This window comes from Elgaria multicarinata, chromosome 6 (assembly GCF_023053635.1).
Source record: "Elgaria multicarinata webbii isolate HBS135686 ecotype San Diego chromosome 6, rElgMul1.1.pri, whole genome shotgun sequence".
NCBI classification, from domain to species: Eukaryota; Metazoa; Chordata; class Lepidosauria; order Squamata; family Anguidae; genus Elgaria; species Elgaria multicarinata.
In genome coordinates this window covers 12,445,787-12,472,364 of record NC_086176.1, presented here as the reverse complement: position 1 = coordinate 12,472,364, position 26,578 = coordinate 12,445,787, and the positions used below count along the sequence as shown (strand labels likewise).

The 26,578-nt window shown below is 42.3% G+C and overlaps 1 protein-coding gene across 1 annotated transcript in view; it reads right to left on the bottom strand.

Annotated features, from left to right (window-relative positions):
* Positions 1 to 23,130, bottom strand: part of B4GALT1 (beta-1,4-galactosyltransferase 1) — a 65,742-nt gene extending 42,612 nt beyond the window's left edge. The window contains exon 1 of the mRNA XM_063129039.1: positions 22,862 to 23,130. Coding sequence (XP_062985109.1) covers positions 22,862 to 23,096 — 235 coding nt within the window. The 5' untranslated portion in view covers positions 23,097 to 23,130. The remainder of the gene's footprint in view (positions 1 to 22,861) is intronic.
* Between the last annotated feature and the right edge of the window lie 3,448 nt (positions 23,131 to 26,578).

Here is a 26,578-nt window from a genome sequence, read left to right as displayed (position 1 = left end):
GGGATTTAGACAAAGGAAGAGGCTTTTTTGTAAAGCTTTTTGTCTTGCAAAGTCACACGGTGTCTGATAGAAGGCTATTTTTGAATTTGAAAAGGGATTCTGAGGTTGTTAAGCCGGTCAGTTCCCAAAAAGGAAATTCAAATAACAAAAGGGTTGAAAAAACAACCAATTAGCAGTTATGGCACTTCAAATAGGAATGAATACACAAATGGAACAACTCACAGACACAAATTATATTACTTGGTCATTTAAGATTGAAATGAGTTTAAGAAACCAAGGGCTGTGGGAAGTGGTTACAGACCCACCCGATGAAGATTTAAGTGCAGCTGATTTGAGAGAGTGGAATCGAAATGCAGAGAAAGCAAAAACCAACATAATCCTCTGTATGAGGAATGATCAGCTATTCTATGTTAATAGAGAGGATGCTGTTCATGTGATCTGGACAAAATTGCGTGAAGTATATGTAAGAGATACAGCAGGTTCTCGAATAAATTTAACACGCAGAATGTATAGGACGATGCTAAAAGAATCTGGAGATATTGGCAAACATTTGCAGGAGCTGAGAGAAATATTCCAAAGTTTAGCATCGGCTGGCTTGACTCTTTCAGAAGAAATGAAGTCTTATATTATTTTGTCTAGCTTACCAACGTCTTGGGACGTGTTGGTGACTACCCTAGAGGGAGTGACCGTCCGTAATTTAACCCTGAATTATGTGTGCGGAAAATTATTAGAAGAACAACAGAAAAGACATTCCAAGAGAGAAGCCGTGAGCTCAAACGGCAAGGCAGACTCATTTCAACAATGGTCTGGTTCTGAAGGGGTTAAGACCGGGACTGTGAAAAAGGAGGAGACTGAATCTGCTTATTCAGTTTCTAAAAAGCACAAGCCACAAAAAACAATTGTTTGACTGGAAATGTGGCAAAATTGGACATAAGAATATTGACTGTAAAGTGAGATTACAACCTGAGAAAGTTTCTGAGCATCGCTGGAAAAATGCTTCTTGTTCAAAGAAGTCAGCACAGCTCGTTACAGCCGGAGTGAGCAAGATGTCGAAGGAGGAAGGAAACGGAAGCTCACCTATTTGGCTGATAGACTCAGCTTGTAATTCCGTTATTTCTACTAGAATGGAAAGCTTCCTGGACTTCAGAGTCACGTCTAACAGATTTATTTTCCTTGCTGACGGCTCAAAGCAGGAAGTGAAGGGAGAAGGAATTTGCCATATTCCTGTCCTTAACGAAAGCTTTGCTAATGCTATTTTTGTTCCCAACTTAAGTCATTCTCTTTTAGGTGTGTCAAATCTAATGGAGAAAAAGTTCTCTGTCTCCTTTGAGGAGGGGAAATGTTTTATTTCCAGGCATGGAGAACTGAAGGGGACTGCCAGTTTAAAAAACGGTTTGTTTATCCTGGACAGGAGCCAAGGTGGAGAAGGAGATATTTCTTCAAGAGATAATCCGTCAGTTTTACTAGATTTAGATTCTTCTAGCAGGCAAACGCCTGTAGCAACTCAGACCGAGCCAGAAGACAGAGAGCAACAGGAGGAGGAGGAGGAGGTGCATATCCCCCGCAGGTCTCAAAGACAATAGGCTTGGAATACATGCTTGAAATATGAGCTGTGAGCCTAATTCTTAGTCTTCGAGTCAACAAGGTTTTTGGAGGAGAAGTTGTTTTGCCTCCGGGACAGAAGTCTTTAACTTGCCACTGAGGAGAAGTTTTTTAACAGCAAGCCGCTTGTAAACAGAGTTTCTTAGAAACTAGTTGCCAAGGAATTTAGTCAGGATAGGGAGGGACTTTAACGTCATTTTCTCTACTGTGAAATCATATGCTTTACTCTTTGTGCTTATTCTATGTAGTAAAACAAATTCAGCCTGGAGTGTCTAAGGGAATCTTAAGGTATCTCGAACCTTGGAGCACTGGAGAAATTTTTCTGCAGAGGTCAGATGAGAATTTTTGTGCTATTTTGATTCAAATTGGCATTGGCTGTGCAAATGATAGAAAAGCAACGTTGGAATGTTGATGTTTGGAAGTAAGCCAAAATCATGGAAGTTCCAAGAAGCAAGAGTTGTGTGGCGATTTACAAAAAGGCTAAGTATGGTGCTGGTGAGTGGTAAAGTTACTTGACTGATCCAGCAATAAAGGACTTTAAGGTCCCAGTGGTGAAGCCAGTGACTGTTAAAGTTTAAAACACATAGTCTACTGTGAGTCCCAGAATAAGTTGGCAGACGTCTTTACAAAACCGTTAGGAGCCATCAAACATTGGGAGATTTGTGAAACGTTAGGTTTCAGGGAGGGCTAAAAATGTGATTAACTGTACAAATGTTGTAACGTGGTGAAATAGTGGAAAACCCAAAAAAGAAGGGGTGTTGGAGTCCTGAATTAGGACTGGTTTTTTGTGATTTCCATATCTTTGTACAAGCCTGCAAATCCTGGAAGAAACTGAAGACTCAGCATCAGTCAATCAGCTTAAAGGTCAAGTTTGCAGGTGGACTTTATTGAATTATTGGGATGATGCAAAAGTCTAATTGTCTTGCCATTGCCAATTAGTGGTTTCATCATTTGTTCAGGGAAGTGTATATAAAGAGAGTTTTGGAGCTTTGTAACCAGATTAAAATATTCCCTCTCTACTGCTGTGAGCCCTGCTGTAATCTGTATGACCAAGTGTGTGAGTATGTTGGTGTAAATTTGTATTGCCATAAACTGTGTTATTTTCTATCAGTAAAATACTTTATTTTTGTACCAAACAAAACAGACTCTGTCTTGAAGTTAATTTGGTCTTTGCTGACTTTCATAGTTAAGAACCGCTGCTATTCTGCTAGTTCACTGGTATAGTGAACAAAAGGGTTTATAAATAATATAACCTTCAAGAAGCACGTTATGTCTAAATTGGCACTAATCACATTTATTGCTATCCAACAGGGAGTTCATTGCTTAAGAACGTAAGAAGAGCCCTGATGCTGGATCAGACCAAGGGTCCATCTAGTCCAGCACTCTGTTCACACTGCGGCCAACCAGCCATCGGCCAGGGATGAATAAGCGGGACATGGTGCAACAGCACCCTCCCACCCATGTTCCCCAGCAACTGGTGCACACAGGCTTATTGCCTCGAATACTGGAGATAGCACACAACCATCAGGGCTAGTAGCCATGGATAGCCTTTGCCTCCAGGAATTCATCCAACCCCCTTTGAAGCCATCCAGATTGGTGGCCATCACTACATCTTGTGGTAGTGAGTTCCATAATTTAAATATGTCCTGTGTGAAGAAGTACTTCCTTTTATTTGTCCTGGATCTCCCACCAATCAGTTTCATGGGATGATCCTGGGTTCTAGTATTTTGAGAGGGAGAAAAATATCTCCCTGTCCACATTCTCCATACCATGCCTTCTTTCATGTCCTGGCTAAATGTTGATTTCTGAAGCTGGTATAAGAGGGAATCTCTCTCAGATTTCCACTTCTCACCCTGCTATTTCTAGGTAGAAAGTAATATCTGCAACTGAGATCTCTCAGAACCTACTATCTGTAGCATCTGCAGGAGTGGACAGTGTCCACAAAAGCTGATGCCATAATAAAAGTGTTAGTCTTTAAGATTTTGTTACAGATAGCTGTTTGGCTCCAGTCATAGCTATACTTAAAGTAGACCCATTGAATTTACTGGGACTTAAGTTAGTCCAATTGTTTTCAATAAATCTACTCTAAGGATGGCTAATACTGGAGCCAAACACACTATTGCACAGATATAACTGATTCATGGAGATCTAAAGGAGGTTCTCCATTCTTATATTAGGTTCACAACTGAAAAACTGACTGGGTTCCCCCCCATTTTCCAAGAAGTCATGGAGCACGTTGATATTAGGACTTCCCCTTCCCTCCCAATTTCATACCTAATTGCTAAAACAGAGTCTCTTATTTTAAATAGCCATAATTTTGCTGTTTACATAGAATAGTATTTATATCAGAAAAAGGCTGGGTTTATTCTAGAACATTCTCTGACTTCCCTGGACCCCATTATGCACTGAAGTTGTCTCAGACCCTGTGTTAAAGAATGCTACCTTTACTACAGAATCATCATGTCATTAAACAAGTCACACTGCTCAGTGGGGCTATTGAGTTTTAGTTTAAAGGTCATGGTAATCAAATATATGTAATCCAAGGGGATTTGTTCTTTTAAAAGCAAGCCTAGTTGATTTGGCGGGGTGGGGAGAGAAGCCTTTTGCCTACATCGCCTGTTCACATAGCTATTATTTGGAGAAAAGAAAGGAAAATCCCCCCTGAATAATTCAATACCCCTTATTTCATTCTTTTTGGCAACATTAGCCACTATTTTAATTAAAAACTCTCATTTTAATTTATCGCAAAATAAATTCAGTTAAACTCAGATGAACTGCAAAATATTTGCCATCAACTCTACTTTCCTGCTCCTCTAAGGGTCAAAATAAGGGCCCACATTTGTCAGGATAATGTGAAATGTTGAGATGAATGTACTTACAGGGGAAGATGAGGAGGAGGAGGGACACTTCAGCTCTTCTGAACCTGCAGATTCCCCCCTTCATATTCATCTCCCCACACCAAACTGGGCTCACTTCCTGTTTTGGAGTCCCTGGTAGAGCATTTGCTGGACAGAACGGCAGGCAAAGGTAGGATTAGGTACCCCCCTTTCTGCCGACTCTCCCATGCAAATGACAAAAAGTCCCACTAGTGTTACAAGAAGAAATGTGGGGCTGAGAACTCCACATTTTCCTCTTAATACATAGTCAGGTGCTAACACAAGTACATAAATATGGGCAAAATAACTTAAGAGTCTTGTGGCACTTCAAAGACTAACAACTTGATGATGGCATAAGCTTTCATGGCTCACTTGTTATAGAAAGTTTCAGACTTTTGTACATATGGTAGGGAGAAGGGAAGGGATCCTATACAATGAGGTCAAAAGGAAAATAAATGCAGCAACAATTTACAGAGCAGGTATTGCTGATACTAGCCAATTAACGCATGTAGTATAATAAAAATCCATTATCCTGATTCAAGCCTCTAGCAATAGAATCCATCAACAAATTTAATTCTAACTAAACAGTTTCTTGCTCCTAATCTCGCTTTGAAATTTCTTCGTCCACCATGCTGTGATAGGTGTCCTGGGAGGCTGATGTGCCAACCAGTAAAGCGTCCTGGGAGGCTGATGTGCCAACCAGTAAAGCGGTGCAAGAGGACAAACTCACAGAAGTGTGGAACATTACAGAAGCAAAGTCTGAAGGCCATAATCACACAAACATTTCCCTGTGAAGTGTGCGATTGACACTTGCCTGAATAAGCAAACAGGAATGAGGCGTAACCACAAGCCACTCCCTGGCATAATCCTCAGGATGTGCATTTAGATCCCTTTAAGTTAAAATCAGTGGGTGGCCCTGCCCATTATCAGCTCAGTTTAATACATGTTGGCCATAATCTAGCAAAGTAGTAACATGTGAGCAAGTGGGGCTTCCTCACTGCGAACTCTGAAAATTGGATTCACAGAATGCTGGCACTTGGTAAGCCAATTATTATTATTATTATTATTATTATTTATTTATATAGCACCATCAATGTACATGGTGCTGTACAGAGTAAAACAGTAAATAGCAAGACAATTAACACATCTGTCATAGCGAGAGCATCACATGCCATAACCAGGACTGGAAATCCCCATGAACATTCAGGATGCCAGATCTCGGTCACTACGTGGAAGCAAATCCTAGCGAAATCACTACTTTCTTCGGCCTTAGCTAGACCTAAGGTTTATCCCAGGGTCGTCCCTGCCTGCTCCTGGGATATCCTGTGTGTCATTTACATGAACAGGGATGACCCCGGGACGATCCCGGGATAAACCTTAGGTCTAGCTAAGGCCTATCATGTGTTGTACTAATGACCAGGGTGTAAAACATCTTTAGAGTCAAAAGATCATGCATCTATTACTTTCTGGAGAAACTAGTACTTGCTGCACACCATCCACATTTGTTCACAAAAAACATAACATTGCAATAACTTCATCATTGACTCAGGTCAGAGTGAAACATCTTTGAAAAACTAATTTGACCACAACTCCAATACAAGTATCACTTTTGCACTCATGCACCAACCATTAACTTTGGTAGTAAAGTACTTCTGTTCCATACTTCTCAAACACCACCTGCTTGACATGGGATTCAACTACTGCTGTTCCTTGATTTCCCCCACCTGGTGATGATTACTTCATATTCCTTAATGCTGGGGAAGGGATCCTGGAGGTTGTGAAATCTGAAAGGGGGGCTCTACCCAACTATTTCTGACCAGGAGGATCAAAATTACACATACCATTGTGATGTTTTCCCAGGGGAGGGGGAAGGAGAGCTACTGCTAAATTTTCCGGTGACGGTTTAGCTCCAAATTAAGCACCAACAGTGAAGGGAGACTCCAGCGTCACTAATCAAATTTCCAGTGGTAATTCCAGCAATGAAGTCTTCATTTGTAATAATCTATATTTTTTATAATGCGTTTCACAAAGGGAAAAGCTATAAATTGACCATGATATTTAAAAGGGAAAGGGGAAAGAGACAGAGAGAAGCTCGTTGGTTTTATCTAAAAGCTGATCCACAATCCAAGCTAACAAAGCTAAATGTAAAACGATACACGAAAAGCTTTGCTGGAATTTCCTCCATTGAACGGGACGGCCTACAAAGTGTGTCACACATCAAAGCAGAGAGTAAAGTTGTGACAAAAGAGGTTCGAGTAGTTGTTAATTTAGGTCAAATGTAACAAAAGAGCAACAAGCTGCTAAAACAGAAGATTTTTAAGACATGGAGCATACTTTTTGGGTGGTCCTGGTCCCAATACATAAAATGATGGCTGTACTACAGGATTTAAAATTGATACTAGAGTTCACCATGACAAATCTCTAGTAGCCATTTTCAACACAAGAGTAAACAAGTGTAGGAATAAAGGAGGATATTGCATTTGAGCATGTGTAGAGTAGCAGTCTCTCCATATCATGGAGCAATCCCCAGCACTTTCTCTTCATCTGGAAACAGAAAAACCAGATGCAATAAAGTACATTCAGCCATTAAATGCTGATGAAGAAAATCAGAGGAAAAGTATCCTTAAAGATTCTCCCTCTCAAAATACTAAAACCCGGGGTCATCCCATGAAACTAATTGGTGGGAGATCCAGGACAAATAAAAGGAAGTACTTCTTCACACAGCGCAGAGTTAAATTATGGAACTCACTACCACAAGATGTAGTGATGGGCCACCAATCCGGATGGCTTCAAAAGGGGGTTGGATAAATTCCTTGAGGCAAAGGCTATTATTGGCTACTAGCCCTAATGGTTGGGTGCTATCTCCAGTATTTGAGGCAATAAGCCTGTGTGCACCAGTTGCTGGGGAACATTTTATTTATTATTTATTTTAAGGATTTTTATGCCGCCATTCAGCCAAAAAAGGCTCTCACAGCGGCTTACAAAAGTATTTCTTGACAGTCCCTGCCCACAGGCTTACAATTTAAAAGACATGACACAAAAGGAAAGGGGATTGGGAGGGAGGAGGAGGAGGGGGAAAAGGAAAGCAAATTCAAGTCAATCTTAGTTGAAAAGTTCAGCAGTTACAGGTGACAGCAGGAGGGAGGGGACTCTCAGCTGGAGCTGGACCCAGGCATGGTGGAGAGGTGCCTGGCTGCTGCTTCCTCCCTCACTGGTGGGAGTGTGCTGTTGCACCATGTCCTGCTTGTTCATTCCTGGCTGATGGCAGCTTGGCCACTATGAACAGAGCGCTGGACGATGGACCTTTGGTCTGATCCAGCAAGGCACTTCTTATGTTCTTATGATTCACAGCTATTCTCAATTACCTGGATGCCAGTTCTTTGATCAGACAATCATATCTTGACTAAATAAGCAGAGATATGAATGGCCCTTTTGACCGTACACATAGTCCCTTCACATGTTTGAACCAACCATTGCAACCTGGGGCTCTCCAGATGTTTTGCACTACGTTCCCATTAGCTCCAGTCACAGCATGGCTTTTCCCCCTTCCTTCCAGCATGGCCAATGGTCAGAGATAATGGGAGTTGGTCCAAAACATCACAAGGTTATCAGGTTGGGGAAGGCTTTTGTCTGAATCAAGAAGCTACGGTTATCAACTCTGGGACAGGCCAAGATATTAAACCAACTGCAAATCATGATTTAATATCCTGGTTTGTTCCAAAGTTATTAACCATAGTTTCCCAGTTCAGATGAAACAGTAAGTTATAGTTTAATAAAAGATTTCCTTATTTATTCGCTTCCACCATGAAGGAAGGAGTGAAGCGGCTGTGTGTGAAAGGCTCATTCAAGGTCATCCAAACTCTAACACAGAAATGACTAGTTACAGCACAGGCTAACAGTTTAAAAGCAGGTATAAGTCTCTGTACTCTTGTTTTCCAAATGAAGTACTATGAATATATTGGGATCATCTCTAAGCATTTAAAGATCTGGAGCCTTTTAATTTCATTTCTTCAGGCACAAATATTCTAACAAAAATTTAAATGAAGAACAGTTTACATATACTAAAGCATGTTAGCTTTATCAGTCAGTTGCTCTTAACCCAAGAACGATAACTCTGGCTGTGTTAACAAATTAGCATTTGTTTGTCTTTCCAGAGAGAGAGAGATGGCGTTCAGTCTTCAAGTTCTTGAGGAAAAATCTAGCAAAGCGAGATCACTTTTGAGAAAGATATTACATTTGCCATCACAATGTGGCTTTACCATTAGTGTTTTGTGTTTTAATATTATTATTTTTTGCAATTCTTCTTTAAGAAACATACAAATGGAGGGAAATGGAGGTGGAGAGAAATGGAAGATATGAATTTCATCCTGATTCAAGCCTCTAGCAATAGAATCTATCAACAAATTTAATTATAACAAAGCAGTTTCTTGCTCCCATCTTCATAATGGAAGAGGTTGCAATGCAGTATCCCCATTCTTTTATATCAGCTTCCCCAAGCTGGTGCCCTCCAGGTCTGTTAGCCCACAACTCCCAGCCACTCAGGCTGATTGGGAACGCTGCAATTTGTAATCCATCTGGAAGGCACAAAGTTGGGGAACAATTAAGGGCTCAAGATATTGTTTCCTCAGCTCTGCGTACAATGGGCACTCTGCTAGGAAGTGTACCATGTCCTCTGACTTAAGACAGCCGGCTGGGCAATCTGCTTTTACACTGTGGTGGGACCTCCATCAGATGGAGTGAATTCAGTCTACACCAAGTCATAAGCCATCTCAGTTCATATGAGGTGACAGAATTTAAGTATGGGAGACCTTCCCTGGGAAGGTAATAATACTTTTATAGATCATGTTGGAATGACTCCTAGCAACGATGGCCATTGCTGTCTGGATGTCAACATCCATCTTTAACCTTCTAAAGATCTCCTCCCTGGCCTTATCGTACCCCCTTGCTAGAAGGTATGTTTGCAAAAAGCCCAGCTCAGAGATAATCTTCTTATCTTGTCTGCCCAAGAGTCTTTCCCCATATCTTCTTTTTAAAAAAAATTTTTTTTTTTACAAATTAAAACATCTTACAAAAAAGAAAACAACACAACATACTACATACATTTTGAATAAATGTTGAATACGTATATATTGAGTAAATATTATCTATAACCTATCCTATCATACAATATAATCATTCTTAACATATAAGTGCACCCCCCACCTCGGGATCTATTCCTGCTTCCAAAATCTCATGCTTTCTTCCGCTGGCGGTTTCCCACTTCCCTTAGAAAACACAAATATTAGGAACTGTTTCCAAATTCCTTCAAACTCATTTATTTTAGTTATACCTTTCTTCCACTTAATATTACAAGTCAATTTATCATTAATAGCTATATCCCAAACTTCTCTATACCATTCTTCAATAGAATATTCCCCCTGAATCTTCCAGTTCCTAGCTACCATCAATCGTGCTGCTGTCAGCAAACTCGATATCAATTCTTTAATTTCTTTTCCACATTTTAAATCTTCAAATAGTGACAGTAATGCAATTTTTGGTGTTTGTTCTATTTTCATTCCCACTATTTCTTCAATTTCAAAAAACACCATCTTCCATAATCTTTGTACATATTTGCATTCCCACCACATATGTAAATACGTTCCTTTTTCCCCACAACCTCTCCAACAATTTGCTGAATGCTGATTATTTATCTTATTCAATCTAATCGGGGTTAGGTATCACCTCCACAAAATTTTATAGTAATTCTCTTTTATTCTCACTGACATACTTCTCAACACTCTTTGTTTCCACAGTCCCTCCCAGCTCTGTCGCCCTATTTGTACCTTCAAATCTGTCTCCCATACCATTTTTCCTGAACTATCCATTAGCCCTTTTTCTAACAATATTTTATATATTTCGCTCATTAACCCTTTTAAAACTAAACTTCCTCCTTTACCTTTTCCTTTTTAACTATTAACTCCTCAAACTTCATCATTTCTCTACAAACTCTATTTTCTTTAATCCACTTTTTATTCCACTGTTCTAATTGCCTATACTCTAACCAAGATAATTTTTTCTCCTTTAACAGCTCTTCCATATCTTCTCTTGTGTTTATATCTCTCAACCAATCCTTTAATTTCATTTTATTTTTCTCTTTTAATATTTTACTTAATCTACCCTTCAGTTCCTCTGGGAAATTCTTTAACATTATTACCGGTGACAAGGGAAAGTTGCTCGGAAGCAGCTTCCCTTTATTTACTCCAAATTTCCCATTGAGACCTCAGGAGTGGATTATCTATACTTTCAACCCACTTTCTCCCTCCTTCCTTAAAAAAAACATTTTCCAAACTCATCTCTACATTACAAGTAATTTTATCCTCCATCCAATCTAAATCTCCTACTCCTATAATTGCTTCTACAATATGTCTTAACCTATTTGCTACATAGTATAATTTTATATTTGGGAGACCCAATCCTCCCTTTTTTTGGTTTCCCCATATCTTCATATGCTGATATACAGGGTGGATTTGATTTAAATCAATCATGATTTAAATCACGATTTAATTCACTACTCAAAAAGACTCGATTTAATCATGTAACTCCCCCCCAAAAAAGTTCACTCTTCCTTGCTATATTTTACACAACTCAGAGTTATCAAAGACTCATTCTTGCTGATATAATCTTAATCTTTACAACCAGATGAAGGTTTCATTTTTAGAATAGCAACTTTTCAGATTAGTTTTACAGTTATATCAAAAAAACACTGATTTGGTTATACTATTAGAAACACATCGTAGATAGATAATTCTGAAATTATTGCAAGGTGAAATATCTCCAGTTTAATAGGTTAATCATTCATAATTGGACAACTTTTCTGCTGTACTTTATTGGAAGGAGAAAAATAATCTTGCAGAAACCTCTGGAAGAGCATGGCATTGTGAATGGATTAATGGAATTCATTTACTAAAAAATTTAAACAGCCTCATACTACATAATTAAAAACTAATCCTTATTTCATGATGAATAACCTTTGGACTATAATGTAGCTTAAATAGAAAACTATCTTTAGATAGATTTTTCCTCAAAAAGCATTTTATTAAAAAAAATCAGATTTAAATAAAAAAAAATCATTGATTTTTATCCACCCTCCTGATAAAACCAAGGTGAGACCAGCCGTGATTGTATAGTGAAAACATTTTAAACCACCCCTTCATCCTTGCAAATACAAGGGTGGTGACCAAGTATGATTAAAATAATACATGATACAGTACAAACACTAAATATCTTGCTCCTTGGGGCAGGGATCCACCTCTTTTTCCTAATTAATTTAGTTCACTTTCTATAGTACACTGACGGTGCTATATAAATCAAGAACAACCAGCAATGAAGTAGTTACCAGAGCTACGCAATACACTTCTTCCTGCAATAGTTATGCAACTGTTTTTTACATTTTTAATTTTTTTCCACTACTAAAAAAAAAAAAGGAATGCAAATACACAGAACACATATATGGTTCTCAAAAAACTAGGGCAAGGGTACTCACTTCTCTCCCCAACACTATCCCTCCATGTAAAGACCAGTTCTTCTTTATTTTGCTATTTTTCACCCTTCCACTTCCGTAATAGAACCATCATCTTTGGGTGTTTAGGGCACACTTCTATGCATGTTTAGACAGAAAAGGAAGTCCTACAACCCTCAATATACCCCAGACAGCCAAGCTGGGAGTTTAGGGCTCTTTTCTGTCTAAATATGCATATAGGATTGCTCCTTTAAGCTGTTTTCGCTCTTCTTCAAGCTCATCCCATTCTGCATTCAGTCCGCCACCAGCCCACTTCCCAAAGCAAGACTCCCACTCCTTTATTATGTCTAGAACCTAGCTTTCAAAGCTGGATTTGGGGGGGGGGGGCAGAACCATCTTAGCAGTTGCAGTATATGTTGCCCTGTTTTATACACACTCTGGTTTTTCACCGGACTGAATACTGAACAGAAGCCCACTCTGCCCAAGGGCAAAGGACACCCCCTCTCAGCAGGGATAATTACTCACGTCCAGCTGGGGCAAATTAATAATCTACAAATCAAGTTCAGCTTAGAATCAGTCACGATACAGAGCACTGAGAAGTATCGGGACAGGAAAAACAAGAAGCAGGGGTTTCCTACATCAAGGAGACTTCCTGGCATCACCAAAGAGGCATATGGTCAACAGCCTCAAGTGTTTCACAACAGGAATTTTACTCATCTTATAAATATGGTTTCATTTGTAACCAAATGCCCAAGGCCATGAGTCTTGAAAAACTGGTAAGCAGAGACATGGGAAACTTTGTAGGTGTGTATCCTACTAATTACAGATTCCCCAACTAGAGCAGAGGTCTGAACGCTCCCCTGCCCACATCAGCAAAAAGCGCTTGAGTTTGAGCTTCTACCGCCTTCTCTAAGACCTTGTCCCAAAAGGTGATATTAGCAATGGCAAAGAACAAGAACGCAGGTGGTTTGGGACACCCTTCGAGCACTTTGTTCTCAGGCCGCAACTGAGGGTGAGGATCAAGTGAAATTGATCCCATAAAGCTGGACTAGATGGTGTTCTGCACATATCCACAGGAGCTGTATCAACAACTTTATGAACAACTTTGTTCTCAAAGTGCCTTGGAAGTTTGTTACAACGGGTCTCCAAGGGGTCCACTGCTACCACAGTAGGGCCAGATTTTAACAGCCAATTCACCAACCGGCAAAGCATTCCTGGATGACTTCTCGAGGATGCAAGAGAAGTAAAGAATATGACTGCATCGCTGCTGCCACTGTCACAAAGTAGGCAAAACACTGTGCTCTCACTTGTGCTTGGTCATATTCATCGTGAGATTTTATGCCATCTATGTTCTCATTGTGCAGTCTATTTCACAGCCCACAGTACCCCAGTAACCACGGGGCTGGCAGGACTTGATGGTGCTGGAGATGATGACATTGGGGAATGATCGTGTCAATAGCTCATTCCATAGAGACCAGAGCTTTTGACAGGAGCACCAGCCATGTCAACCAGAAATTCCCCAAGAGCATTCAGGCTATCAGGGCAGCCATGAAGTCCTGAGCCAGTCCCCCTAAAAGAGCCTCCACATGAATGCTAAAGTCCCCAGAACTATTGTACTGGGGTTTGCCAACACCACAGCAGAAACCACCTTAGTCAACTTGAGCCAGAGATACCGCTGGACAGCAGGGTGGTCAATACACCAGCAGAATCCTTACTCTGGCCCAACATCAGGTACTTGAGCTGATTGGTCTCCTGATGAAGGAGATGGATTCCTTTTTGATAAAAGCAACACCTGCCACATGTACACACAGCCCTCCAGCCAATAATGGTGGTGGACTATGCACCCAGATGGACAGAGCTAGAGCAGGCCAATGCCATCCAGGTCAACCGCCCAGGTCTTGGTGACACACCACAAGTCAGCCTTTTTATGCACAATCAAATCATGGATGAGGTTCAATGTCTCACCACTCTTCCCTTCAACTAGCTAGTCCAACTCCCAATGCCACACCCTCCCCTGTCATTTCCCAAGAACAATATACAGAAGGAATAACCCTATAAAACCAACATTGGTTATGGTCACTACAAAAAATGCATCTAACTAAAGGGCATATAAATGTAGGAAAGTGAAGCACAGTGCAGTCAGAGTTCATCAGAGTGCAGAAATCGGTTACCAATAAATATATTAAGCATGCTGCCCTAGTCAGAAAAAAAAAGTCCTACAACTTCCAGCACTCCTCAGCCAGCATTCTCCTTCACATAACGCTGCATAATTAATTTATGGAATTTGCTACCACAAGTTGTGACGATGGCACACAATAGTTTTAACAGAGGGTGACCCACGTTCGTAGAGGACTGGTCTACCAATGGCTAATGGCCACAATAGCAAGGTGGGACCTCCCCAAGTTTGGAAGCATCGTGCCTCTGAACAGCCGTTGCTAGAAAGAGGCCACAGCAAGGGGAGGGCAAACCTTGGCAATCCCCAGTTCACAAATTGTGGGCTGTGCTTGGCTTGGTGGGACACATGGCGTACAGGCCCACGCAGTCTCTGCCTAAATTTCCATACTGTGTGTGCTTATCAGTCAACAGCTATATTTAGTCTCTCCAATAACACAAGGTCAAAACAACAAGTTCCAGGGCTGTATTTCAGTTACAATGCTATCAGGCTCAACTAGCAACAACTCACCAACAAGGGACAAGCAGTTTACACAGATCGCTAAGAGGCACAGAAACTTACACTGCCTTAAAAATGAATAATTTCAACAGTGGTGTTTTAAGGTCCTTTGAAACAAACAGGCCTGATATAACAAAGCATAGCAAGTCCCCATCCTGCAACATTGAGCCAACTAGCTTTATGACATAGCAGATGTCATAAAGCTAGTAAACATAGCAACTGACAGTGTACGGAAATTTTGGCAAACTGGTCAACTGATCAAATATTGTCAATGAACTGTGGTCCAATATTCCAAGGCAGCTTGAAGAATTGACTGGCTGCATCCTTAGCACAAGGGCATTTAAAAACTGACTGTGGGTTTATTTCTTTGCTTTAATGACACTGTTTTATTTTTGTTATAATATCCTGTCATGAAAGTCAGACCCTGAATAAAAACAAGCTAGGTAACTATCAGGTGTGTTGATGTTTAGCAGAACAATTCTATGCAGGTCTACTTATGCTACTCCCTATGCCCACTTACTTTCGTGTAAACATCATTGAAATTGATGGGACTTACTTTTGAGTACACATGCAAAAGACTTCATGGTAATGCTGCAATCCTATGCATAATTATGCAGGAGTAAGTCTCACTGAACTCAGTGAGGCTTAGTTCTTAGTGGACATGCATAAGATCACACTCCAAAATACATTAAATAAAATACATTAATTATTTTAATGGTCAATTGATCAAATATTTTTGACCCCTCAAATGCCCAACCTTACCACTGGATATTTCTTCATAACCTCCACAACACAAATATTTGTTTCTGAAATGTAACAGCTCTAAAAACTACATCATAAACAGACTGGATACACACACAAAAGTAATACAGTACTGAAACCTCGGAGGTGTATCACCTTTGAAACCAGAACTTTTAAGTTTCATTGGACAGCTAGTTCAGTCAATTCCTTAACAAGACGTGGCAGGGATGTGGCTTAGATGGCTTTTTTTTTAATGGCTTAGACTGATTTGTGGAGGATGAGACTAACACCGGCTATTAGCTGTGCTAGTTAAATAGAACATCCATGAACAGAGGCAGTATACCTCTGAAGATGAACAACAGGGAACAGCCCAGACTGAAACAACTGGGCATGTTTAGCCTGGAGAAGAGAAGATTTAGGGGAGACATGATAGCACTCTTCAAATACTTGAAAGGTTGTCACACAGAGGAGGGCCAGGATCCCTTCTCGATCCTCCCAGAGTGCAGGACACGGAATAACGGGCTGAAGTTACAGGAAGCCAGATTCCGGCTGGACATCAGGAAAAACTTCCTGACTGTTAGAGCAGTACGACAATGGAACCAGTTATCTAGGGAGGTTGTGGCCTCTCCCACACTAGAGGCATTCAAGAGGCAGCTGGACAACCATCTGTCAAGGATGCTTTAGGGTGGATTCCTGCATTGAGCAGGGGGTTGGACTCGATGGCCTTGTAGGCCCCTTCCAACTCTGCTATTCTATGATTCTATGATCTCACGCCCTGCCAGAGTCATCTGCCTTCCTGTTCTGGGAAACAGAATGCTGGAGAAGGTTGTTCTTGGTCTAATCCAGTGATCTACAATTGGGTGCCTTCCAGATGTTTTGGACTACAACTCCCAGAATTTCTCATCAGGCCAATGGAAATTAAAATCCAAAACACCTGGAAGGCTCTTTTGGTCATGTCATCAAATGATGAGAAGGGCAGGAAGGGGGAACCAAACTGACTGGAAGTTATACGGGAAAAGTGAACACGGCTGTCGCATATTTAAAGCAGAGATCAGAAACGTATCAGAAAACAAAGAAGAACTTCTTGCAGCCTCTCAAAAAGACAAAGAGCGAAGTCACTAGTTTCCACATGGAATAAAAGAGACACAACTAAGGTAATTGTGGGTAGACATTTAATTCCATACATGGCAACTGCACACAACTTCATCCTTCAGCCAGCTGCATGTTTGCAAGGTTAGGATGCCCATACCAGCATGGCATGAAAAAGAAGTAAATCAAGCAAGACTTCACTGGATTTCATTGTATGCAATTGAATGAGGTCTATAAGCTGTACACTGCACGCATTTATCATTCATATTATACGTAGATAGACATCGATCTCAGATGCTGAGTTATTATGACTAAGTAGTCCAAACTGAGTTAATGAAAAACAAAAGGGAGGCATATTTTTTTTTTTTGTATTTTATGATTGCTGTTGTTCCCTGCCTCGATCCAATCGGGGAGATGGGTAAGAAATATATTATTATTATTATTATTATTATTATTATTATTATTATTATTATCATCATTATCATCATCATCATCATCATCAACATGCTGAGGGAAAATCTAGGGTTTGCAGTAGGAAAAATGGGAGGGGGATCTAAAAGAGCAAAAAACCCAAAACAACCCCCCCAATACAATCTGAGTTATTATTTATTATATTTATAGCCCACCTTTCTTCCATTTTGGATCTCAAGATGGCTACATGTGGTTCCTAGGTGGTCTCCCCTCCAAGCACTGGCTAGACCCAAAACTGCTTAGCTTCAGCAAGGTGGCTGCCTCGTGTGCCTTCTGACCATGCCAATGAGGACTGAGCATGCTCAACAGCCATAAAATTCAGAGTGTCTTGATGGAAAGAGATGGAAAATGGGAGGGGATTTGGAATGGAGTGCCCTAGAAGAAGGCATGGCTGGCTTGGACACCGATCAGGAGCACTCCACACTGCAACGTTTTGCTTTGAATCCCACTTGTCTATACTAACAGCGAACTCAGGGGGTCGAGTACCTATCAATTTGGAAGTAAACAGTGCCACTTATAAAAAAGATAGTTGCTTCTACATAGTCCAAGGAATTTCCAGGTAGGCAGAAGTCAAGTGATGTGGCGGTGAGGCGGGGGGACAAACAAGCAAAAGAGCCCAGTGAAGACTGAGCGTGGTCAGTGGTCGCCAGGAGACACAGAATGTTGGTAGAGTGAACTGGCTAGCTTAAGTCCCTCACAGCCTACAGCATCCTGGAAAAAGGACATGCCTGGCTGCCACCCTCAAGAGGAGTAATTCTATTATAGGGTGAGGACGCACTGCAATATTTTGTTGCAGTTTCCCCTAGTTTATTGCTATTTCCGAACGTTCTCTCACACTAAGGTAACAGAAACTAGTAAACGGGTATAAAGATGAAGGAATGGGGGCATAAGCTACCAATAAATGGAGCAATCCTCCATACACTGTTCCTGGTATTTTGTGCAGCAAGGTATTTGGTACAGAGCGTTTCTTGGGCAAGAGATAAGTTGTTCCAACTTCAAAGAAATCAAATGAAAATCAAAATCAAATTTCACGGGTCATAGCACCATAAATGCTGGAGGCAGAAGCACTGATCTTGAAAGCGTTTTTTGTTGTTATTGTTGACTCAAGGATTTAAACGACGAAAGCTAAGTATATAGGGACTAAGTGTACAACATTTTCTTTACACAAAAAGAAATGGGAAAGATTAATGTCATAATGCTATTTTTGCTATATTCAGTTTGGACGTCATCTTTACCTTCTTATATAAAATATGAAGCTGCTTTATACCATCAGACCATCTAGTCTAATATGGCTTAAACTTCCTGGCAGCAGCTCTTCAAGGCTACAGGAAAAGATATTTCCCAGGCCTGCTATCCGAGGCCGTTTAACTGGGGATACCAGGGATTATTCAGCCTAGGACCTTCTGCATGCAAAGCATGTCTTCCACCACTGACAGTGGTGCAGCTGAGTTATTTTAGACTCTTGGACTTAATGGTCTTGTAGAGAGGGAGATCTTCCATTCTGAAACACACAACATTTCTCTCCTCCCCACCCTACATCAATCCATGCTTTACAATTGCTTCTACATTCCTGGAATCTTAGAGCAAAGACAAAACCAAACAAAAAAAACTCTATATGCCATCCCTGATACACACACACGCACACACATATTGAGCATGAATCATAGAATAGTAGAGTTGGAAGGGGCCTATAAGGCCATCAAGTCCAACCCCATCTGCAGTTTTGCATTTTAGAGTCACTTAAATCATAGTGCTATCATGTCTACAGGAATAAAGTCGAGTTTGCTTCTGCTTCCCTGATGCGAAACACATTTAGTTGGGAATATATACTATTTTGTTGTAAAGAAGTACAATATATATTTAAAGCAAAATAATAAAATGAAATTTAGATATTTCTATATTACCTTTGAAGTTATGGTACCAGGGCAGTTTACAAAATGTATTTAAAACTCCTAATAAGATGTGTATCTATAACCATGTACATGCCTGTGTCCAGCCACCCCCAAACTAAAAATGTTTTAAACATGAGAAGTAAGGCCCCAGATACACATCACCTGATACTCTCTGAATAGTTGTATGTGGACCCTAGCTGCACCACTGAGCTATGGTCCCCTTTTATTCATGACAATCTCTAGAATTTATTCTTTAGAGAACTGCTGTAAGGGGGAAAAAAACTTCCTGAAGTATAGACTGGAAACACCCAATGCTTCCGCACTGTTGAAATGGGCATGGACCCAGTAAGTGCTGGAGAGCCATCAGCAACCACTAGTAACACCATCACTCTGACAGTGCAAGCCCAGGGCTGGCGCTTCCATAGAGGCCAGTTAGACGGCCGCCTAGAGCGCCAAGGTAAGCGCCCCCGGAAGTCGCCCTCCCAGCCTTCCGCCCTGCTCCCCAGCGTCCCTGGCTTGGCTTCAGCTGGGCGCCCACCCAGCAGCCGAAGCCAACCCGGGACACGGGGGGCAGGGAAGGAATGGCTCCACGTTCTGACTTCCGGCGTGCACCGGACGTCAGAACATGGAGCCGTTTGACTGCCCTCCCCCAGCTTCCCGGCTTGGCTTCGGCTGAGGGCTCCCAGCCACACAAGCTGGGATGCGGGGCAGGGGGAAGGAACAGCTCCACGTTCTGACTTCTGGCGCGTGCCGAAAGTCAGAACGTGGAGCCGTCTGACTGCCCTCTCCCAGCTTCCTGGCTTGGTTTCGGCTAGGGGCTCCCAGCCAAAGACAAGCCGGGATGCTGGGGGGGGGGGGGCGGCGAACGGATAGAATTGGAGCTGCCCGCCCACCCCACTGCAGCGTCCCGCCAAGCCAGGAGGACTTCAGTCAAGGGACAGGTAACCTGTCTCTATCTACCTGGGGTGGGGGGGATACGGTGTGGGGTGTGTGAAAGCAGCTCACCTTGCCTAGGGCGCAAAAAAGCCTGGCACCGGCCCTGTGCAAGCCTATGCATGTCTTCTCAGAAGAAATGAGTTCAGTGAATGGGTACAGAATTGCAGTCTGAGTTCTATTTATTTATTTATTTATTACATTTCAATACCGCCCAATAGCCAAAGCTCTCTGTGCAGTTCACATTAAAACCACAAAATACAGCATAAAATACAATGTAAAATGTAAAAGTTTACATCTACAGTGTAAAAGTAAAACCAAAATAAAACCTAGCAGCAACGCAGAGATTTAAAATGTCATAACAGATTTAAAACAACAGAAACAGAAAACTAAAATGCCTAGGAAAATAATGAGGTCTTTACCTGGCACCGAAAAGAGTACAACGTACATTTCTAAAAAGAAGACCAGAAGATGCATGTAATAAGTACTTTCCTTGATGCTTGATTAGTAGTAGTAGAAAGAAGGACCGAACAAAAATAACAGAATAGGGAATAAAATAAACAAAGAGGATACGTATAAACAACTATCCAAAATCTCTAGCAGCTGAATAAGTGCCGTACCACTGCTTCTCCCAGAGTGGCTGACAAAACACACATACACACACACACACACACAATTGAAAGAATAAAATCAGGTTTCAACAAATAAAAGAGTAGAAGCATAAAATCCCACAGCAACAGGGGTGGGGTGTCCGATTCAAGAAAAGTTTTAAAAGCCACAACTGCAGCATTTGGTTTCTTCTCCTTGGTCCTTGGATAGTGAAAAGGCTTGCAGAAATGTGGAACAAAACTCTGTCAACTACTTCTACTAGGGAAAAATCTCCGGAAGAGAGCTGACGCCCATTTCTTTTCCCCTAAAAATTCATCTCCAAGCTTTTTTCTAACTTGGGGGGGGGGGGGGGAGAAGTGACTAAGGAGAAGAAGTAAGGACAGGAAAATAATGAGCAGGAAAGTACTAAGAGTGCTGCACTGTCCCCTACAAAAAGCAGCCAAAATTTTGTTACATACATTTGCAAGCAACATGTAGTCCCAATCTGACAAGACATGCCAGAACAGATTGTGATATGACATGGGAGCTAGACAGGACTTTTTTTTTAAGTATATAATTTCTTCTTAATTTTTTTTTTTTTTTTTACAGACGATCTATCCCAATGACACTGCCGTTACACTGTATCTATTAATGGAATATTAAGAATATGGAGAGATAAAGTAGTATCTCTAAGGCTGCAATCCTATAGCTACTTCCCTGAGAGTAAGTCTCATTGAATTCAATGGGACTTCCTTCTGAGTAGGCATGTATGGGATTACGCTTTAAGAAAGAAATCAATATAGGTAAATACTCTGATGGGAAACCAATTTCAAGGAAAATTCTGAAAAATGTATTTCCACATAGATGACATTTGAGAACTTTAAAAACTATTGGCTGAAGGGAAAAACTATGGACATATACACAATAACAAGAGAAAAGGTGAAATAGAAGACAATAAAAGAGAAACAGTGTAGATCTTAAAGATACTAGAATGGAACAAGCTTTAAAAGTACAATAACTGCTTGATATATATCTAAGAATCTCTAATTCCAGCAACCAAGGTAACTTTTAGACGTTTTTCCTTCAAAACTTTCCTACATTCAAACAAAAAAGTCCACTGAGGTAGTGCAAGTCATCTGCCCTTAAGGAGTTCTTTGGCTTCTAAGGAAAGTCAAGCAAACTTTTTTTTTAATGTCCACAATGGTGCAATGAAAGAAAATGCACAAAAGCTAAATGCATAAATAACAAAGGGTAGATTTCAATTGTCACATGTCGTGGGGGTGCTTGGCCTGCAGTCCTGTATGAGTGCAGGAGAATATTACGATAGTGCACACTATTGTGGCAATATCCCATACTCCAGACCAGTTTTGGCCCTTTTGCCATAAAGATTCTCTCACGGAATAGATTCAAAATATAAAAATGCATAAACTCTTCACCTCTTGTTCACAGTGTTCTATGGCTGTTGATGAAAGTCCTCCTTATGAAAAACTCAAAAAGGGCAACTCAGGACTCATCACACACACCCCTTGGGTTTGAAAGAGCAAGTATATGCATGTGAAGAAAAGGTTGCCAAGGGCCTCTTCAGCAACGTGGCACATGTAATTCCTCTCCTTTATACTACATTGTCAAAAGCACTTTAGTTATTCAGATTTACAACTATAAAAACCACTCCGGAAAAGGGTTGGGGGAACTTTTGCGCTAGAAAGGAGGTGGTTGTAATAGAAAAGGAAGAACACTTTTACTAAAAACAATACACTCCTCTACCTGTCTACTTAGATGTAAGCCCCATTTAGCTCAATGGGACTACCTCCCAGGATTGCAGACAGGATCCAGCCGAACTCAATGGGGTTTACTCCCAGGAAAGTGCGCAGTGGGCTAGCAACTCTGCAGACCGATCCTGTGCACGTTTACTCAGAAGAAAACCCACTTTGTTCAGCGGATCCCTCTTCCAACTAAATGTGCGTAGGATTGGTGCGTTTGCAAGTAGAATCTGCGCATTTCCCCTTTCTATATCGCAAGGAACAGAAAACGGAAAGAGGTATTTGATCTGACGCCTGCGTGGAAATCCGCCCCCAAGTCCGTCGAAGAAACGCGCGCTGCCCGTGTCGATCATTGGAAAGAGTCCCGCTACGTTTTATACAAAGGAAGAGCTGGGAAGTCAGAGAAAGTGGAGGCGAAAGGAAACGACTCGAGGAGGGGCCGGGGGTGCCCTGCTTGGGTTAGCGGCTTTCGAGAGCAAGACGGGCTGGCGGGGGAGACAGGAAGAGGAAAGGGTGGAGGAAGAAAGTGGGCACCGGAGCGAGGAGGAGGGAGGCAGAGGAGGGCGACAGGAACGCCGGGGCTCAGGGCGGCAAGGGGGTCGGGGGGGATCCGGGCCACCGCGTGGGGTCCAGGGACACTGGCGATGGGGAAGGCGCAGGCAACCAGGGCGCACGCCGGAGCGCACCGGCCGCTTGGAGACGGCGTGGAGCGCGGGAGGCCGGCGGAGTCAGGCGCTTACCCAGCAAAGGGGAGGGGTCGGGGCAGTCGACGTCGGGCTTGGAGAGGTCAGCCGGCCGCGTCGCGGGCTCCCGCCGGGAGGGCGCCAGGCTTCGGGGCGGCGGCTCCGGGCTCCCCTGGAAGCTGAGCGTGCTGCCCGCCAGGTAGTAGAAGACCACGGCCAAGAGGTGGAGGACGCAGAAGCACACGAGGAGGCGGCAAGCCTTCTGCAGCGAGGCGCCGGGCAGCTCCTTCATCCTGCGCCGAGGTTCAGTGCGCCGAGCGGGGCGGCGGAGGGCGCATCCTCGCTGCGCTCTTGGGCGGCGGGCCGGGCAAGCTGCGGGAGCGCTGGCAACGCGCGGAGGCGCTCACCAGCTGCCGCCGGGGAAGGGGAGGGAGGGGAATTGTGATGTCAGGCCGGGGCTCCTCCTTCCCCCTGTGGCTGCTGCTCAGCTCCTCCTGCCGGAGGTAGGGTGGGCAACCCCAAGCTGGAGCCCCCTCACAAGCCCGCGCTCAAAGCGGTAGCCCAGGTTTCGCGCTTTGAGGCGCAACGGAGCTGGGCGCGTGGCCCTTGCCTGCCTTAGGTACCAGGACGCGGGCGGCCGGGCGGCGATTTGCCCCACGCGCCCTCCTTGTTGGCCGCCTGGAGCGGCAACCGGCGCCTTGCTTGCTGGCATGCGTGCATGAGAGCTGATGTACAAACTGGGCGGAATGAGGTGGGTAACCTCGGGCCTGCAATTCCATGCCCACTTTCCTGAGAACTCAACGGCACTAACTTCTGAGTAGACCTGCTTAGGATTGCACCCTGAGGCCGTGAAATGTTTACTTTTCCTACGGAAGGTGCCTGTAATATTTTTGAATGCTATCCTAAGTAAAAAAAAAAGCGCTCTCTGCTTGTAATAAACTACCACATTAGTGAGAAGACTATGCCCAATCTTTCTCCCTGGTCTGCTAGTTTTCTACAGGCAATGCGCTTTTAAAAATAGGGGCCTTCAAAAATATGATCCCCTCCACCAGAATTCAGAAGTGGCACCAACTCAGCCCACCCTTCCATTCTACATCTCAGTTATTATAATTTAAATACTGCAGATCGAATGTTCATGTATCGCCCTATGCTGTAGGGCCTACAAGAAACAAAATGCTTTTGAATGGAAATAGACATCTTCTATAGTCTTCTATAGTTACTTGAAATTGCCCATTTCCTTCTATATCCTTATGGAACATAACCTTTTCTTTTCAAACTTTATATTTGATGGCATTTTTGCATTCTCATGAGTAGATACCTTATTGATTTTGTTCGTTAATTTATTGTAATAAAAATTCAAACTGGCTTCGTAGGAATCCCAAAGAACCTCCTTCTTTGGCCAAACTAAGAACATAAGTGATAGCCACCAGTTTGGATGGCTTTAAAAGGGGGTTGGATAAATTCCTGGAGGCAAAGGCTATCAATGGCTACTAGCCTTGATGGTTGGGTGCTATCTCCAGTATTCGAGGCAATAAGCCTGTGTGCCCCAGTTGCTGGGGAACATGGGTGGGAGGGTGCTGTTGTACCATGTCCTGCCTTGTTGGTCCCTGGCCAACAGCTGCTTGGCCACTGTGTGAACAGAGTGCTGGACTAGATGGACCCTTGGTCTGATCCAGCATCAGGGCTCTTCTTATGTTCTTATCAGACAAAAGGTCCAACTAATCTAGCATTCTAGGCTCCATTCTTTGCCCACAGCACTTTGAATTCAGAAGTACAAATGGGACCTGCAACAAAATATTGCATTGTATTCCTGGCGCCTCCTGCATAATCTCTACATGGCACAGGGGGGGAGTTTCCTCCCCCCCTAAACCCCAGTGCCCCACTCCAGGTAGCTGACTTTAAAGTGTTATGGGCCAATTCCTTCTTCCTCCCACTGCCTCCAATTTCCTTCTCCCTCTCCCAGTTGACACCTCAATATTCTGCAAGCCTTGGAGGCTCTCAGATTTTTGTCAGTATGTTTTTTGGGCTTTTACATGAAAGGTATGTGCATTTTTATTTTGAAAGGTATGTGCTTCTGTATACACAGAGAGTCCCCTAAATATGTAGAAACCTCTGTTTTATTTTTGTGTGGCCCTGTTTTCCTTCCAAACTGATCGGCACTCAACCACCCAAATTCACCATTAGAGGGAATTGTGATGTATGCCTGTGTCAGAATTAATGGTGCAAGCCCATCCTGCAGATGGGATCGGAACCACTTCCCCTTGCACAAGTGGAACATGGTGACTCCAGTGCAGCAAAGGCCATTGTACTGGAGGAAGTTTAGACCAGTTGAAGCTCTTAGGCAGTCAGCTTTAACTTATCCTAAAATAAAATGTCAAAACAGAAACTCTCAACTCTGCAGTTCTGGGAGAAGGAGGAAGTGCAAATTGAGCAATATGGTCTTTGTGTTTGTGTCTCTGTCATGTGACCTGTTTTGATTACAGGACATGATATCCGGAGTTCATTCACCTGCCTATCCCACAATGTGCTGTATGCTATCCGCCAACAATGCCCTTCTGCACAAGATAATAAAACATTAAAAAAATAGCAACATTTACAAACCAGTGAGAGAACATTTTAGTCTCCCAGGACACTGATACTAACAGGAATTGCAAAGGAAGACTCTAGTGTGAAACAGCTGAATTATAACTTACCTAAAAAGTTTATTCTATTCATTTAGGTCTGGATTGAGACAATGGTTTCTTCTCCAGCTGCAGGTTTTAATTAACATAGCAAAGCTAGGACCAATTAATGCTGTTGTGAATGGTCAGTTTGCTTATCCTAAGCTTTACATAGAATTGTCACATACTGGACTTTTTGCATTTTATAGAAATTCCTCCCCACTGTTTACCCTTTTCCTCTCTATATATTTATGTATGTATACACCTGCCAACTGAAGAGAACTTGCATCTAAAGTGAAATCTAGTCCACATTATCGTTTATGCTAGAGTAAACCTGTTAATCCTTAAGGTGCTGCAGAATTCAGTGCTGGTTTTGTACATACGCTTCCTTTAAGCCAGCCTTCCTCAACCTGGGGCGCTCCAGATGTATTGGACTACAACTCCCAGAATGCCCCAGCCAGCTGGCTGGGGCATTCTGGGAGATGCAGTCCAACACATCTGGAGCGCCCCAGGTTGAGGAAGGCTGCTTTAAGCAATGATCTTGCAGGTAGGTATGGCTTTGTGCATTTTCCATAATAGGCTTTTAGGTAAAGATTAGTGTCATTGTTCATTAAAATTTATTTATTACAGTTTTATACTGCTGGGCAGTTCACTAGCAGGCTAGACTTGTTGACTGATAACACTTTGAGCCAGTTGAAATTTACAGCGACTTCTGTGTGAGTGATTCAAGAATGCATAGGACCCATGGCTAGGGGATTATATTATTATTATTATTATTATTATTATTATTATTTATACAGCGCCATCAATGTACATGGTGCTGTACAGAGTAAAACAATAAAATAGCAAGACCTTCTGGGATCAAACTGCTATTGTGAATTTGTAGGAAACACATATATTGCCTCTATTTGGAGATACCCATTCTTACACATGGCACCTCTGAGAGTGATGCCCACTTCTTAGTCCGATAGCAGCTCCCAAATGCTCCTGAGGCCCTTACATGGGAGGCCTCTGGTTGAAGGATTTTAAAACCAATTGTTATTTTAGGGTATTTTGCTATAAAGTAGCCTGAGGACTTCTTGGCAGTACATAGGAGAATCCCAGATCAGCTGCG